Source organism: Nerophis ophidion, linkage group LG14 (genome assembly GCF_033978795.1).
Source record: "Nerophis ophidion isolate RoL-2023_Sa linkage group LG14, RoL_Noph_v1.0, whole genome shotgun sequence".
Lineage (NCBI taxonomy): Eukaryota > Metazoa > Chordata > Actinopteri > Syngnathiformes > Syngnathidae > Nerophis > Nerophis ophidion.
Genome location: NC_084624.1, coordinates 8539403 through 8558081, shown reverse-complemented (window position 1 = coordinate 8558081; position 18679 = coordinate 8539403). Strand labels below are relative to the sequence as shown.

General features: G+C 43.2%; 1 protein-coding gene across 1 annotated transcript in view; it reads right to left on the bottom strand.

Annotated features, from left to right (window-relative positions):
• The window catches only part of clstn2a (calsyntenin 2a), a 376557-nt gene that overhangs the window by 14085 nt on the left and 343793 nt on the right, over nt 1–18679 (bottom strand). Inside the window, exons 11-14 of the mRNA XM_061919775.1 lie at nt 15014–15180; nt 8578–8726; nt 542–747; nt 300–467 (exon numbers count right to left, since the gene is read on the bottom strand). Coding sequence (XP_061775759.1) covers nt 300–467; nt 542–747; nt 8578–8726; nt 15014–15180 — 690 coding nt within the window. The remainder of the gene's footprint in view (nt 1–299; nt 468–541; nt 748–8577; nt 8727–15013; nt 15181–18679) is intronic.

The window sequence follows — 18679 nt, the reverse complement described above, 5'->3', positions numbered from 1 at the left end:
TTTTTACTTGACCTCCTCCATGTACTGCAGTCCTGTATAATGACACTCGCTTGAAATTAAGCAACTTTTGGTTCAGTAAAGCGTCTCAGACGTCTCTTCTGTCCGGACGAGGATGACAAGACCAAAAATACACTTCACCAGCTACCGAGAACGAGGCCATTTTTATATGTAAGGATATGAAAACAACAAAAACCTTTTGTCTTCTTGTCTCTAATAACAATTGTGAACGATAGGCAAACTTCCAAAATAAAGTGCAGTTCCCCTTTAAGTGCGGCGTGTATGCAGGTAACAAAGCGTACCATATATTGATATTCCAGAGGTGGAGTTGGTGGCGTCGAGGTGTTTTCCCAGCAAGGCGCTGTGATGGATGAGCAGGCTCTCTCTTTCTGGGTCCAGTTCGTCCCCGATCACCAGGATATCGCAGTAGTCCAAGTTGTGCATCACCTCCGTCACACCTGGCCTGCGAGCTGCACGACAGAATAATGGTGAGGAAATCAAGAGCGTTGCGGGGCAGACACTTTCCACACGTGCACCGTCTCACATCCAGAGAAGCCGTCGCCCTTCATTACTGTACTGGTGAGGTGGAGCTCCTTGAAAGGCGCCACGCCCAACGGGCTCCTGAGGTCAGCGGCAGGCCTGACAAGTCGATTGGATCCTGTGATGGTGATTCTCGGTTCGCTGGGCGGCTGGACCATGACGACCGCCTTGACGTCCGGGATGGAGAGACACGCGTCTTCGCCAAAACACCTGACACACACACACAGATTTTTTATTTTATTTATGTACAGTGGGGCAAAAAAGTATTTAGTCAGCCAGCGATTGTGCAAGTTCTCCCACTTAAAATGATGACAGAGGTCTGTAATGTTCATCATAGGTACACTTCAACTGTGAGAGACAGAATGTGAAAAAAAAATCCAGGAAATCATATTGTAGGAATTTTAAAGAATTTATTAGTAAATTATGGTGGAAAATAAATATTTGGTCATTTCAAACAAGGAAGATCTCAGGCTCTCACAGACCTGTAACTTCTTCTTTAAGAAGCTATTCTGTCCTCCACTCGTTACCTGTATTAATGTCACTTGTTTGAACTCGTTATCTGTATAAAAGACACCTGTCCACAGCCTCAAACAGTCAGACTCCAAACTCCACTATGGCCAAGACCAAAGAGCCGTTGAAGGACACCAGGAAAAGAATTGTAGACCTGCACCAGACTGGGAAGAGTGAATCTACAATAGGCAAGCAGCTTGGTGTGAAAAAAAATCAACTGTGGGAGCAATTATCAGAAAATGGAAGACATACAAGGCCACTGTTAATCTCCCTCGATCTGGGGCTCCACGCAAGATCTCATCCCGTGGGGTCGAAATTATCATGAACGGTGAGCAAAAATCCCAGAACCACACGGGGGGACCTGGTGTATGACCTGCAGAGAGCTGGGACCAAAGTAACAAAAAGGTTACCATCAGTAACACACTACATCGACAGGGAATCAAATCCTGCAGTGCCAGATGTGCCCCCCTGCTTAAGCCAGTGCATGTCCAGGCCTGTCTGAAGTTTGCCAGAGAGCACATGGGAGAATGTCATGTGGTCAGATGAAACCAAAACAGAACTTTTTGGTATAAACTCAACTCGTGTTTGGAGGAAGAAGAATACTGAGTTGCATCCCAAGAACACCATACCTACTGTGAAGCATGGGGGTGGAAACATCATACTTTGGAGCTGTTTTTCTGCTAAGGGGAGAGGACGATTGATCCGTGTTAAGGAAAGAATGAATGGGGCCATGTATCGTGAGATTTTGAGCCAAAACCTCCTTCCATCAGTGAGAGCTTTGAATGGTTGACCAAATACTTATTTTCCACAATAATTTACAAATAAATTCTTTAAAATTCCTATAATGTGAATTCTTGGATTTTTTTCACATTCTGTCTCTCACAGTTGAAGTGTACCTAAGATGAAAATTACAGACCGCTGTCATCATTTTAAGAGGGAGAACGTGACCAATTTGTGGCTGACTAAATACATTTTTGCCCAACTTTATGTGTTTATTTGATAAGGACAGTATAATTAAACATTAAGCGACTGGTATACCATGGTTCTCGCCCGGAAAAGGGTGGAGTGCCATCTCCGGGTTGGGGAGGAGATCCTGCCCCAAGTTGAGGAGTTAAAGTACCTCGGAGACTTGTTCACGAGTGAGGGAAAAGTTGATGGTGAGATCGACAGGCGGATCGGTGCGGCGTATTCAGTAATGCGGACGCTTTATCGATCCGTTGTGGTGAAGAAGGAGCTGAGCCGGAAGGCAAAGCTCTCAATTTACCGGTCGATCTACGTTCTCATCCTCACCTATGGTCATGAGCTTTGGGTTACGACCAAAAGGACAAGATCACGGTTAATAGCGGCCCAAATGAGTTTCCTCCCCCAGGTGGTGGATCTCTCCCTTAGAGATAGGGTGAGAAGCTCTGCCATCCGGGAGGAGCTCAAAGTAAAGCCGCTGCTCCTCCACATGGAGAGAAGCCAGAAGATGTGGTCCGGGCATCTGGTCAGGATGTCAGCCGAACGCCTCTCAAGGGAGGTGTTTCAGGCATGTCTGACCAAAGAAGCATAGTGGAACTTGTTGCTCTGTGTTTGCAAGCTTTCGCCATTTGGCCTCTCCCCATGTGGTCAGATGGTTTACAGTCATCGGGTCCCTCAAGGGACCGTGTGGTCGGATGGTTTACAGTCACCAAGTGGGACCATGTGGTCAGATGGTCCCTCAAGGGACCGTGTGGTCAGATGGTTTACAGTCACCAGGTAGGACCGTGTGGACAGATGGTCCCTCAAGGGACCGCGTGGTCAGTTGTTTTAAAGTCACCAGGTCCCACTGTGTGGTCAGATGGTTCACATTCACCAGGTTCCTCAAGGGACCGTGTGGTCAGATGGTTCACAGTCACCAGTTGGGATCTTGTGGTCAGATGGTTTACAGTCATCGGGTCCCTCAAGGGACCGTGTGGTCAGATGGTTTACAGTCACCAGGTGGGACCGTGTGGTCAGATGGTTTACAGTCACCAGGTGGGACCGTGTGGTCAGATGGTTTACAGTCATCGGGTCCCTCAAGGGACCGTGTGGTCAGATGGTTTACAGTCACCAGGTGGGACCGTGTGGTCGGATGGTTTACAGTCACCAGGTGGGACCATGTGGTCAGATGGTCCCTCAAGGGACCGTGTGGTCAGATGTTTTACAGTCACCAGGTCCCACTGTGTGGTCAGATGGTTCACATTCACCAGGTTCATCAAGGGACCGTGTGGTGAGATGGTTCACAGTCACCAGTTGGGACCGTGTGGTCAGATGGGTCACAGTCACCAGGTGGTACTGTGTGGTCAGATGGGTCACAGTCACCAGGTCCCTCAAGGGACCGTGTGGTCAGACGTTTCACAGTCACCGGGTCCCACTGTGTGGTCAGAGGCTTTACAGCCACCAGGTCCCTCAAGGGACCATGTGGTCAGATGGTTTACAGTCAACGGGTCTCTCAAGGGACCGTGTGGTCAGACGGTTCACAGTCACCAGGTCCACAAAGGGACTGTGTGGTCAGATGGTTTACAGTCACCAGGTCCCTCAAAGGACCGTGTGGTCAGATAGTTCCCAGTCACCAGGTCCCTCAAAGGACCGTGTGGTCAGATGGTTCCCAGTCACCAGGTCCCTCAAAGGACCGTGTCGTCAGATGGTTCACAGTCACCAGGTCCCTTAAAGGACCGTGTGGTCAGATGGTTCACATTCACCAGGTGGGACCGTGTGGTCAGATGGTTCAAAGTCACCAGGTGAGACCTTGTGGTCAGATGGTTCAAAGTCACCAGGTGGGACCGTGTGGTCAGATGGTTCACAGTCACCAGGTGGGACCGTGTGGTCAGATGGTTCACAGGCACCAGGTGGGACCGTGTGGTCAGATGGTTCACAGTCACCAAGTGAGACCTTGTGGTCAGATGATTCAAAGTCACCAGGTCCCTCAAGAGACTGTGTGGTCAGATGGTTCACGGTCACCAGGTGAGACCTTGTGGTCAGATGGTTCAAAGTCACCAGGTCCCTCAAGGGACCGTGTGGTCAGATGGTTCACAGTCACCAGGTGGGACCGTGTGGTCAGATGGTTCACAGTCACCAGGTGAGACCCTGTGGTCAGATGATTCAAAGTCACCAGGTCCCTCAAGAGACCGTGTGGTCAGATGGTTCACAGTCACCAGGTCCCTCAAAGGACCGTGTGGTCAGATGGTTCACAGTCACCAGGTCCCTCAAAGGATCGTGTGGTCAGATGGTTCACAGTCACCAGGTCCCTCAAGAGACCGTGTGGTCAGATGGTTCACAGTCACCAGGTCCCTCAAAGGACTGTGTCGTCAGATGGTTCACAGTCACCAGGTCCCTCAAAGGACCGTGTGGTCAGATGGTTCACATTCACCAGGTGGGACCGTGTGGTCAGATGGTTCAAAGTCACCAGGTGAGACCTTGTGGTGAGATGGTTCAAAGTCACCAGGTGGGACCGTGTGGTCAGATAGTTCACAGTCACCAGGTGGGACCGTGTGGTCAGATGGTTCACAGGCACCAGGTGAGACCTTGTGGTCAGATGATTCAAAGTCACCAGGTCCCTCAAGAGACCGTGTGGTCAGATGATTCAAAGTCACCAGGTCCCTCAAGAGACCGTGTGGTCAGATGGTTCATGGTCACCAGGTGAGACCTTGTGGTCAGATGGTTCAAAGTCACCAGGTCCCTCAAGGGACCGTGTGGTCAGATGGTTCACAGTCACCAGGTGGGACCGTGTGGTCAGATGGTTTACAGTCACCAGGTGAGACCTTGTGGTCAGATGATTCAAAGTCACCAGGTCCCTCAAGAGACCGTGTGGTCAGATGGTTCACGGTCACCAGGTCCCTCAAGAGATCGTGTGGTCAGATGGTTCACAGTCACCAGGTCCCTCAAAGGACCGTGTCTGTTGCAAGCAAGAGCTTCAGTCCACTTTACAAATGTGCCAGCACAGAACCATTCAGTCAGTTTAAGGACTTGTGAGAGCGAGACAGTTTATGCACCTCTCAGAGGGGTTGGGCTTACGAGAACACGTTGCGCACCGCCACATCCGACCACACTTATCGGAAGCCTGGAGACACGTTATTACCACTAAGTGAACATAAACAGACAGGCTTGAGCTGAGCACCTCTCCTTCGTCTGCACGCCAACTAAAGTGTATGGAACAAAAGAAACAGCAGAATGCAAATAGCCCGGCTCCATATTACGCAACATTGACTATTTAATGATGGTATAAAAGTAATAAGGGTCCCTCAGGCATGTATTTCAGCAACAAAACGTGAGAAAAATCTATAATTTCTTTCCGTTGTTGGCTTCATTGTAGGGAGGAAAAGCAGGCAAAGGACCGGTTCTGAGGTTCTTGGTTTCAGTGACAACAGCAAGTGAGGTTCTGGGTTTCCGTGAATAGAATAGAATGGACTTTATTGTCATTATATTTGCAACATAACGAGACTAAGGACTCCAAAATATGGTGCGGTAGTGGAAACTAATATGGGATGAAAGTAAATTACACAGGAAGTAATCAAGATAAAAAATAAGAATTAAAATAAATAGACTACTATCCAATAATAATAATAATCAATCCTGTACAATATAGCAAATACTGCCGATTGTATTGTACCATATGTCCCGGCAAGAAATCTGCGTTCAAAAGACTCCGGCTTATTAGTGATTCCTAGAGCCCAAAAAAAGTCTGCGGGCTATAGAGCGTTTTCCGTTCGGGCTCCAGTACTCTGGAATGCCCTCCCGGTAACAGTTCGAGATGCCACCTCAGTAGAAGCATTTAAGTCTCACCTTAAAACTCATCTGTATACTGTAGCCTTTAAATAGACCTCCTTTTTAGACCAGTTGATCTGCCGCTTCTTTTTTTTTTCTCCTATGTCCCCCCCTCCCTTGTGGAGGGGGTCCGGTCCGATGACCATGGATGAAGTACTGGCTGTCCAGACTCGAGACCCAGGATGGACCGCTCGTCGGGACCCAGGATGGACCGCTCGCCTGTGTATCGGTTGGGGACATCTCTACGCTGCTGATCCGCCTCCGCTTGGGATGGTTTCCTGTGGACGGGACTCTCGTTGCTGTCTTGGATCCGCTTTGAACAGAACTCTCGCGGCTGTGTTGGAGCCACTATGGATTGAACTTTCACAGTATCATGTTAGACCCGCTCGACGTCCATTGCTTTCGGTCCCCTAGAGGGGGGGGGTTGCCCATATCTGAGGTCCTCTCCAAGGTTTCTCATGGTCAGCATTGTCACTGGCGTCCCACTGGATGTGAATTCTCCCTGCCCACTGGGTGTGAGTTTTCCTTGCCCTTTTGTGGGTTCTTCTGAGGATGTTGTAGTCGTAATGATTTGTGCAGTCCTTTGAGACATTTGTGATTTGGGGCTATATAAATAAACATTGATTGATTGATTGATTGATACTGTACAATATACAGAAGAAGGGGTTTGTTCGTCTCTCTCATCAAACAGGGAGAGAGACGTCTCACTCTGGGCACCAGGATGCCTTTATTCACTAGTAGAATAAACTGAACGCAGTGAGCCCTCTTTTCAGTCATTCACAATCTTTGTCTCGGCGGGTGGAGAGCGGGACCGCCAACTTTACAAAGACAGCCTCTCTCCTCGCGACTCGCCAGGAAGAAGGGCCGCCGGGTAAAAACAAGACTACAAAGCAGAGTGTGGTAATATTTCAGCTTTAAAATCTGATGGCAATATGAGCCCATCAACACGGACAAACGAGCGAGATCCCGTGATGGCAACGAAGAAAAAGACCTCTACACTTTACTTTTATGAACAGTTTAGGCAAACACGTCGACAGTGGAACCTCGATTTACGACCGGAATTGGTTCTTGAACATGGTTTGTATATTAAAAAGTGAGGTTCTGGGTTTCCGTGACAACATGAAGGAAGGGTGGGTCAAGGTGTTTCCCCTTCACACAGCAACAGTCAATGAGCCGGCTTCACTACACACCACAAAATATATCCTGGAGCTCTCATGCCAACTGTCAGACAACTACAAGACGAAAAATTATATCAATCACAAACCCTTTTTCTATGAGTTGGGAAATTGTGTTAGATGTAAATATAAACGGAATACAATGATTTGCAAATCATTTTCAACCCATATTCAGTTGAATATGCTACAAAGACAACATATTTGATGTTCAAACTGATAAAAAATAAAAGGTGGCTAAAAATACTGATAAAGTTGAGGAGTGCTCATCAAACACTTATTTGAAACATCCTACAGGTGTGCAGGCTAATTGGGAACCGGTGGGTGCCATGATTGGGTATAAAAACAGCTTCCCAAAAAAATGCTCAGTCTTTCACAAGAAAGGATGGGGCGAGGTACACCCCTTTGTCCACAACTGCGTGAGCAAATAGTCAAACAGTTTAAGAACAACGTTTCTCAAAGTGCAATTGCAAGAAATTTAGGGATTTCAACATCTACGCTCCATAATATCATCAAAAGGTTCAGAGAATCTGGAGAAATCACTCCACGTAAGCGGCATGGCCGGAAACCAACATTGAATGACCGTGACCTTCGATCCCTCAGATGTCACTGTGTCAAAAACCGACATCAATCTCTAAAGGATATCACCACATGGGCTCGGGAACACTTCAGAAAATCACTGTCACTAAATACAGTTGGTCGCTACATCTGTAAGTGCAAGTTAAATTTCTACTATGCAAAGCGGAAGCCATTTATCAACAACATCCACAAACGCCGACGGCTTCTCTGGGCCCGAGATCATCTAAGATGGACTGATGCAAAGTGGAAAAGTGTTGTGTGGTATGACGGGTCCAAATATTTGACATCGTGTCATCCGGACCAAAGGGGAAGCGAACCATCCAAACTGTTATCGACGCAAAGTTCAAAAGCCAGCATCTGTGATGGTATGGGGGTGCATTAGTGCCCAAGGCATGGGTAACTTACACATCTGTCAAGGCACCATTAATGCTGAACGGTACATACAGGTTTTGGAACAACATATGCTGCCATCCAAGCACCGTCTTTTTCATGGACGCCCCTGCTTATTTCAGCAAGACAATGCCAAGCCACATTCAGCACGTGTTACAACAGCGTGGCTTCATAGTCCAGACCTGTCTCCCATAGAAAATGTGTGGCACATTATGAAGCGTAAAATACGACAGTGGAGACCCCGGACTGTTGAACGACTGAAGCTCTACATAAAACAAGAATGGGAAAGAATTCCACTTTCAAAGTTTCAACAATTAGTTTTGTCAGTTCCCAAACATTTATTGAGTGTTGTTACAAGAAAATGGGATGTAACACAGTGGTGAACATGCCCTTTCCCAACTACTTTGGCATGTGTTGCAGCCATGAAATTCTAAGTTAATTATTTGCAAAAAACAAAAAAAGTTTATGAGTTTGAACATCAAATATATTGTCTTTGTAGCATATTCAACTGCATATGGGTTGAAAATTGTATTCCGTTTATATTTACATCTAACACAATTTCCCAACTCATATGGAAATGGGGTTTGTAGAATATGGGCTCACTAGCAGAGGGAGAAGGACTTACAGTACGGTGGTGGCGATGTGCAGCCGTCGAAGGCCTGGCGTTGGGAACTGGCGAGAGTTTATGTAGGACACTTTAGTCATGGCCGTGTTGATACTGTCTTGGTCCTCCCCTTCCACCACCAGCACCGACTGTGCGGGGTTAAAATGGAACTAGAAAGACAAAATTATCTGTAAATAATTGAGCCGAAAGACTGCAATTATTATGGTGGTAGCAAACAAAAAGCACATTGTGCAAGTTCTACAATTGGCAGCGTGCATTAAGACGAGAATGAGGAAGTAGGAGGCAACAAATTGCCTGAAGCCACTCTTGATGCAACATAAAAATCACTACCTAAGCCAAGATAAACAACAAGAAGTCTAAATCAATAATAAAATCCATAACATGCACAAGATGTGGTCTAAGACAACACGGAACAGTTCTGATTCTCAGGCGGGAGGGAAGAGACAATATCAGGCTAAAATGACAAAAACACAAAATAAACACAGATAACGACCTGAAACGCCACCTTTTCGATGACATCGCTTTGATGTGTTAGTGGCGTACTGACATCAGGCTAATTGTGACTCAGAAAGGTGAAAAGTAACAGAACCACGACCGCAATCCATATTGTTATGAAAAATGCATTTTGATGCACACTTAGTTAGTTTTACTGACACAATTCTGCTAAAAAAAAGTAACCGACAGGTACGATCGGACATTGATGTAGATTTGTAAAGCAGTGACGTGCAGTCAGAAACTGGAAGTTTTTTTTTTTTTTTACTTGAACTGACTTGCTCAGCCTCTAATCAACGTTGATGAAAGATGCTCATTAAGATAAGAACAGGAGACAATCTTTTGTCTTTGTAAAAGCATTTCTGGTTTGTCTAAAACATCTTTGAGCTTGTTTATATACTGTATAATCCTGCTCAGATCTAGTCTTAAATCTAAGACTAAATCTGACCAACATAAGTCTCAGGTTAGGTCTGACCAATCTAAGTCTCAGACTAGATCTAACCAATCTAAATCTAAGACTAAATCTGACCAATCTAAGTCTAAATCTGACCAATCTAAGTCTAAATCTGACCAATCTAAGGCTAAAACTCGATTTGACCAATCTAAGTCTATGACTAGATCTGACTAATCTAAGGCTAAGACTAGATCTGACCAGGCTAAGACTAGATCTGACCAATCGAAGTCTAAGACTAGATCTGACCAATCTAAGGCTAAGACTAGATGTGACCAATCTAAGTCTAAGACTAAGTCTGACTAATCTAAGGCTAAGACTAGATCTGACCAGGCTAAAACTAGATCTGACCAATCTAAGTCTAAGACTAGATCTGACCAATATAAGGCTAAGACTAGATCTGACCAATATAAGGCTAAGACTAGATCTGACCAATATAAGGCTAAGACTACATGTGACCAATCAAAGTCTAAGACTAGATGTGACCAATCTAAGTCTAAATCTGACAAATCTAAGGCTAAGACTCGATCTGACCAATATAAGTCTAAGACTAGATCTGAGTAATCTAAGGCTAAGTCTAGATCTGACCAATCTAAGTCTAAGACTAGATCTGACCAATCTAAGGCTAAGACTAAATCTGACCAATCTAAGTCTATGATCATGAACTGATGAAGTCTACTCAGATGAGACACCAAACATCTTCTAAGACAAACCAAAGAGTCCAGTTGTGATCGACTGAATCACCTGAGACTACAATGACCTGAGACTACAATGACCTGAGACAACAATGACCTGAGACTACAATGACCTGAGACTACAATGACCTGATGAATGAGAACATTCATAGACATGTTTCACTCTTAGTACTTGTAGAGAGGAACTACGGTGCTTCTCTAACAATACAGTAAGTCTGGAAAAGGAAAATCTGTGTGTGTGTGTGTCTGTGTGTGCGTGCGTGTGTGTGTGTGTCTGTCTGTCTGTGTCTGTGTGTGTGTAATCCTTCATCTTTAATCTTGTTTATTTACTGTATAATCCTCCATTTTGATCTTGTTTATATACTGTATAATCCTGGTCAGATCTTGTCTGAGACTTAGATTGTCAGGTCTACTCTTAAATTTAAGACTAGATCTGAGAAACCTAAGTTTCGGACTAGATCTGACCAATATAAGTCTAAGACTAGATCTGAGCAACCTAAATCTCAGACTAGATCTGACCAATATAAGTCTCAGACTAGATCTGACCAGTCTAAATCTCAGACTAGATCTCGGCAACAGAAGTTTCAGAATAGATCTGACCAATCTAAGTGTCAGACTAGATCTGACCAATCTAAGTCTCAGACTAGTTCTAACCAATCTAAGTCTAAGACTAGATGTGACCAATCTAAGGCTAAAATTACATCCGACCAATCTAAGTCTCAGACTAGATCTGAGATGGATCTAATGCAGAGAATAATTTCGCCACACCTAGTGTGTGTGACAATCATTGGTACTTTAACTTAACCAACCTAAATCTCAGATTAGATCTGACGAACCTAAATCTCAAACTAGATCTGACCAATCTAAGTCCTAGACCTGATCTGAACAACGTAAATCTCAGAGTAGATCTGACCAATCTAAGTCTGACTAGATCTGACCAATCTAAGTCTAAGACTAAATCTGACCAATCTAAGGCTAAGACTACATTTTGACCAATCTAAGTCTAAGACTAAATCTGACCAATCTAAGGCTAAAACTAAATCTGACCAATCTAAGTCTAAAACTAGATCTGACCAACCTAAGTCTATGATGACGAAATGATGAAGTCTACTCAGATGAGACACCAAACATCTTCTAAGACAAACCAAAGAGTCCAGTCGTGATCGACTGAATGACCTGAGACTACAAAGACCTGATGAATGAGAACATTCATAGACATGTTTCACTCTTAGTACTTGTAGAGAGGAACTAGAGTGCTTCTCTAACAATACAGTAAGTCTGTAAAAGGAAAGTGTGTGTGTGTTTGTGTGTGTGTGTGTGTGTGTGTGTGTGTAATCATCCATCTTTGATCTTGTTTATATACTGTATAATCCTGGTCAGATATAGTCTGAGATTTAGATTGGTCAGATCGAGTCTTAAATCTAAGACTCGATCTGAGCAATCTAAGTCTTAGACTAGGTCTGACCAATCTGAGTCTCAGACTAGGTTTGACCAATCTAAGGCTAAAACTAAATCTGTATCAATCTAAGGCTAAGACTAGATCTGACCAGGCTAAGACTAGATCTGGCCAGTCCAACTCTAAGACTAAATCTGACCAATATAAGTCTAATACTAAATCTGACTAGTCAAAGGCTAAGACTAGATCTGACCAATCTAAGGCTAAGACTAGATCTGACCAATCTAAGTCTAAGACTTGATCTGACCAATCTAAAACTAAAACTAAATCTGACAAATCTAAGTTTCAGACAAAAGCTGACCAATCAAAGGCTAAGACTAGATCTGACCAATCTAAGGCTAAGACTACATCTGACCAGGCTTAGACTAAATCTGACCAACCCAAGTCTAAGACTAAATCTGACTAATCTAAGGCTAAGACTAGATCTGACCAGGCTAAGACTATGCTATTCTATCTGACCAATCTAAGTCTAAGACTAGATCTGACCAATCTAAAGCTAAGACGAAATCTGACCAAACTAAATTTCAGACTAAATCTGACCAATGTCTAAGAGTAGATCTGACCAATTTAAGTCTAAAACCAGATATGACCAATCCAAGTCTAAGACTAGATCTGACCAATCTAAGGCTAAGACTAGATCTGACCAATCAAAGTCTAAGACTAGATCTGACCAATCTAAGGATAAAACTAAAACTAAGTGTCAGACTAAGTGTGACCAATCTAAGTCTAAGACTAGATCTGACCAATCTAAGTCTATGATCATGAAATGATGAAGTCTACTCAGATGAGAGACCAAACATCTTCTAAGACAAACCAAAGAGTCCAGTTGTGATCGACTGAATGACCTGAGACTACAAAGACCTGATGAATGAGAACATTCATAGACATGTTTCACTCTTAGTACTTGTAGAGAGGAACTACAGTGCTTCTCTAACAATACAGTAAGTCTGGAAAAGGAAAGTCTGTGTGTGTGTGTGTGTGTGTGTGTGTGTGTGTGTGTGTGTGTGTGTGTGTGTGTGTAATCATCCATCTTTGATCTTGTTTATATACTGTATAATCCTGCTCAGATATAGTCTGAGATTTAGATTGGTCAGATCGAGTCTTAAATCTAAGACTAGATCTGAGTAATCTAAGTCTTAGACTAGGTCTGACCAATCTAAGTCTCAGACTAGGTCTGACCAATCTAAGCCTAAAACTAAATCTGTATCAATCTAAGGCTAAGACTAGATCTGAAAATGGCTAAGACTAGATCTGGCCAGTCCAACTCTAAGACTAAATCTGACCAATATAAGTCTAAGACTAAATCTGACTAGTCAAAGGCTAAGACTAGATCTGACCAATCTAAGGCTAAGACTAGATCTGACCAATCTAAATCTAAGACTTGATCTGACCAATCTAAAGCTAAGACTAAATCTGACAAATCTAAGTTTCAGACAAAAGCTGACCAATCAAAGGCTAAGACTAGATCTGACCAATCTATGTCTAAGACTAGATCTGACCAATCTAAGGCTAAGACTAGATCTGACCAGGCTATGACTAAATCTGACCAACCCACGTCTAAGACTAAATCTGACCAATCTAAATTTCAGACTGAATCTAACTAATCTAAGGCTAAGGCTAGATCTGACCAGACTAAGACTATTCTATCTGACCAATCTAAGTCTAAGACTAGATCTGACCAATCTAAAGCTACAACAAAATCTGACCAAAGTAAGTTTCAGACTAAATCTGACCAATCTATGTCTAAGACTAGATCTGACCAATTTAAGTCTAAAACTAGATATGACCAATCTAAGTCTAAGACTAGATCTGACCAATCTAAGTCTAAGACTAGATCTGACCAATCTAAGGCTAAGACTAGATCTGACCAATCAAAGTCTAAGACTAGATCTGACCAATCTAAGGCTAAAACTAAAACTAAGTGTCAGACTAAGTGTGACCAATCTAAGTCTAAGACTAGATCTGACCAATCCAAGTCTATGATCATGAAATGATGAAGTCTACTCAGATGAGACACCAAACATCTTCTAAGACAAACCAGAGTCCAGTTGTGATTGAATGAATGACCTGAGACTACGAAGACCTGATGAATGAGAACATTCATAGACATGTTTCACTCTTAGTACTTGTAGAGAGGAACTACAGTGCTTCTCGAACAATACAGTAAGTCTGTAAAAGGAAAGTGTGTGTGTGTTTGTGTGTGTGTGCGTGTGTGTGTGTGTGTGTAATCCTTCGTCTTTGATCTTGTTTTTTTTTTACTGTATAATCCTACATTTTGATCTTGTTTATATACTGTATAATCCTGGTCAGATCTTGTCTGAGACTTAGATTGGTCAGATCCAATCTTAAATTTAAGACTAGATCTGAGTAACCTAAGTCTCAGACTAGATCTGACCAATCTAAGTCTAAGACTAGATCTGAGCAACGTAAGTCTCAGACTAGATCTAACCAATCTAAGGCTAAAACTAGATCTGACCAATCTAAGTCTCAGACTAGATCTGAGATGGGCCTAGTGCAGAGAATAATTTAGCCACACCTAGTGTGTGTGTGACAATCATTGGTACTTTAATTTAACCAACCTAAGTCTCAGTGTTGATCCTACCAACCTAAGTCTCAGACTAGAGCTGACCAATCTAAGTCTCACACCAGATCTGAACAACGTAAGTCTCAGACTAGAGCTGACCAATCTAAGTCTAAGACTAGATCTGAGCAACGTAAGTCTCAGACTAGATCCAACCAATCTAAGGCTAAAACTAGATCTGACCAATCTAAGTCTCAGACTAGATCTGAGATGGGCCTAGTGCAGAGAATAACTTAGCCACACCTAGTGTGTGTGTGACAATCATTGGTACTTTAATTTAACCAACCTAAGTCTCAGTGTTGATCCTACCAACCTAAGTCTCAGACTAGAGCTGACCAATCTAAGTCTCACACCAGATCTGAACAACGTAAGTCTCAGAGTAGATCTGACCAATCTAAGTCTAAGACTAAATCTGACCAATCTAAGGCTAAAACTAAATCTGAACAATCTAAGGCTAAGACTAAATGAACTGATTAAGTCTACTCAGATGAGAGACCAAATATCTTCTAAGACAAACCAAAGAGTCCAGTTGTGATCGATTGAAGGACCTGAGACAACAATGACCTGAGACTACAAAGACCTGATGAATGAGAACATTCATAGACATGTTTCACTCTTAGTACTTGTAGAGAGGAACTACAGTGCTTCTCTAACAATACAGTAAGTCTGGAAAAGGAAAGTCTGTGTTTGTGTGTGTGTGTGTGTGTGTGTGTGTGTGTGTGTGTGCTGCCAAGTCCCCCTCAACCCAGGACGCCACACACCTTGATGTCCTTCGCCAGGCTTTCCAGGGAGTTAATATCAAGACCTTCTTTGCAGGCCTGCAGACAAGAGATAACCTTCTGGGTTTCAATGCGGCCCGGGCGGATCGTCAGGCCCGACAAGCTGCCACGGAAATACTGGGTGAAGCGCGGAGTGGCTACCTCGCCACCTAAATGGGAAGGAGCAGAGAGGAGAATAGCAGAGATAAGGGAGACGAAGAGAGAGTCGAGAAAGCAGATAAGAGAGGTGAGGAGAAGCGGGTCAATAAAGGACAATTGCAGGAAAAATAGACGCCATGTATTACGTGGGATTCATCCCTCAACTAAACACTTATCACCTTTACTTTTACCTGCTGGAAAAGGAAAACAACATCATGTCTACAGTGGTACCTCGGTTTTTTCGACGCCTTACTTTTCCTATGATCCGGTTATCGTCCACGTCAGGGGTGTCCAAAGTGCGGCCCAGGGGTAATCTTTTAACGGCCCCACGGCACATTTTAAAAATATGATTGAACATTTTTTAAAATGTAAAAAGTGATATAAAGGAGCAAACGGGTGAAATGTAACAAGAAAATATTGCAATGTTTACTCTAATAACACAAAGCTGTCATGCAGGCTGTTTCTTTCTTTAAAAAATAATAATGAATGAAAATCAATGTCATTATGAATTATTGACCTACAGAGGGGCAAAAAAGTATTTAGTCAGCCAGCGATTGTGCAAGTTCTCCCACTTAAAATGATGACAGAGGTCTGTAATTTTCATCATAGGTACACTTCAACTGTGAGAGACAGAATGTGAAAAAAAAATCCAGGAATTCACATTGTAGGAATTTTAAAGAATTTATTTGTAAATGATGGTGGAAAATAAGTATTTGGTCAACCATTCAAAGCTCTCACTGATGGAAGGAGGTTTTGGCTCAAAATCTCACGATACATGGCCCCATTCATTCTTTCCTTAACACGGATCAATCGTCCTGTCCCCTTAGCAGAAAAACAGCCCCAAAGCATGATGTTTCCACCCCCATGCTTCACAGTAGGTATGGTGTTCTTGGGATGCGACTCAGTATTCTTCTTCCTCCAAACACCACGAGTTGAGTTTGTACCAAAAAGTTCTATTTTGGTTTCATCTGACCACATGACATTCTCCCAATCCTCTGCTGTATCATCCATGTATCCATTTTGGTATAAACTCAACTGGTCGTGTTTGGAGGAAGAAGAATACAGAGTTGCATCCCAAGAACACCACACCTACTGTGAAGTATGGGGGTGGAAACAACATGAGTTGTGTGGTCCTCTGTACTCTGTTGTCCTCTGTGTTTTGTATACACTTTGATTTGTATTTTACTGTTTTAATTGATTTTACCCTTTAAAATTGTTTTTAATCATATTTGTTTTTATATTGTTTTTTTATATTGGTTTTATATTTATTTAGGGCTTCACGGTGGCAGAGGGGTTAGTGCGTCTGCCTCACAATACGAAGTTCCTGCAGTCCTGGGTTCAAATCCAGGCTCGGGATCTTTTTTCTGTGTGGAGTGTGCATGTTCTCCCCGGGAATGCGTGGGTTCCCTCCGGGTACTCCGGCTTCCTCCCACTTCCAAAGACATGCACCTGGGGATAGGTTGATTGGCAACACTAAATTGGCCCTAGTGTGTGAATGTGAGTGTGAATGTTGTCCGTCTATCTGTGTTGGCCCTGCGATGAGGTGGCGACTTGTCCAGGGTGTACACCGCCTTCTGCCCGATTGTAGCTGAGATAGGTGCCAGCGCCCCCCGCGACCCCAAAAGGGAATAAGCGGTAGAAAATGGATGGATGGATGGATATATTTATTTATTTTTTGTTTTAATTCAGTCATTGGTGGAGCAAAATATTGTTTTTCTAATATTGTTTTTAACATGGCTGTGCAGCACTTTGGAAACGTTATTGTTGTTTAAATGTGCTATATAAATAAAGTGGATTGGATGGGATTGGGCAAGACACTTTACCCACCTGCTCCCAGTGCCACCCACACTGGTTTAAAAAAAAAAAAGTAACTTAGATATTGGGTTTCACAATGTAAAGCGCTTTGAGTCACTTGAGAAAAGTGCTATATAAATATAATTCACTTCACTTCACAAACAGAGGAACGCTGTGATTGGTGTTCATCGCTGTGAATGACAGGCACCTCTGTTCAGGTAGCGACTCTTCAGCCTTCCTTCCGTCCATAGTGGATCTAACATAATATTAAGAGTCCAGTCCGTAGTGGATTTAACATAATAGTGAGAGTCCAGTCCATAGTGGATTTAACATAATAGTGAGAGTCCAGTCCATAGTGGATCCAACATAATAGTGTGAGAGTCCAGTCCATACTGGATCTAACATAATAGTGAGAGTTCAGTCCATAGTGGATCTAACATAATAGTGTGAGAGTCCAGTCCATAGTGGATCTAACATAATAGTGAGAGTCCAGTCCATAGTGGATCTAACATAATAGTGTGAGAGTCCAGTCCATAGTCAATCTAACATAATAGCGAGAGTCCAGTCCATAGTGGATCTAACATAATAGTGTGACAGTCCAGTCCATAGTGGATCTAACATAATAGTGAGAGAATCCAGTCCATAGTGGATCTAACATAATAGTGAGAGTCCAGTCCATAGTGGATCTAACATAATACTGTGAGAGTCCAGTCCATAGTGGATTTAACGTAATAGTTCTGAGTCCAGTCCATAGTGGATCTAACATAATAGTGAGAGTCCAGTCCATAGTGAATCTAACATAATAGTGTGAGAGTCCAGTCCATAGTGGATCTAACATAATAGTGAGAGTCCAGTCCATAGTGGATTTAACATAATAGTGAGAGTCCAGTCCATAGTGGATCCAACATAATAGTGAGAGTCCAGTCCATAGTGGATCTAACATAATAGTGTGAGAATCCAGTCCATAGTGGATCTAACATAATAGTGAGAGTCCAGTCCATAGTGGATCCAACATAATACTGTGAGAGTCCCGCCCATAGTGGATTTAACATAACAGTACTGAGTCCAGTCCATAGTGGATCTAACATAATAGTGAGAGTCCAGTCCATAGTGAATCTAACATAATAGTGTGAGAGTCCAGTCCATAGTGGATCTAATATAATAGTGAGAGTCCAGTGCATAGTGGATTTAACATAATAGTGAGAGTCCAGTCCATAGTGGATCTAACATAATAGTGAGAGTCCAGTCCATAGTGGATCTAACATAATAGTGAGAGTCCAGTCCATAGTGGATTTAACATAATAGTGAGAGTCCAGTCCATAGTGGATCCAACATAATAGTGAGAGTCCAGTCCATAGTGGATCTAACATAATAGTGAGAGTCCAGTCCATAGTGGATCTAACATAATAGTGTGAGAATACAGTCCATAGTGGATCTAACATAATAGTGAGAGTCCAGTCCATAGTGGATCTAACATAATAGTGAGAGTCCAGTCCATAGTGGATCTAACATAATAGTGAGAGTCCAGTCCATAGTGGATCTAACATAATAGTGTGAGAATCCAGTCCATAGTGGATCTAACATAATAGTGAGAGTCCAGTCCATAGTGGATCTAACATAATAGTGAGAGTCCAGTCCATAGTGGATCTAACATAATAGTGAGAGTCCAGTCCATAGTGGATCTAACATAATAGTGAGAGTACAGCAGGCTGCGGC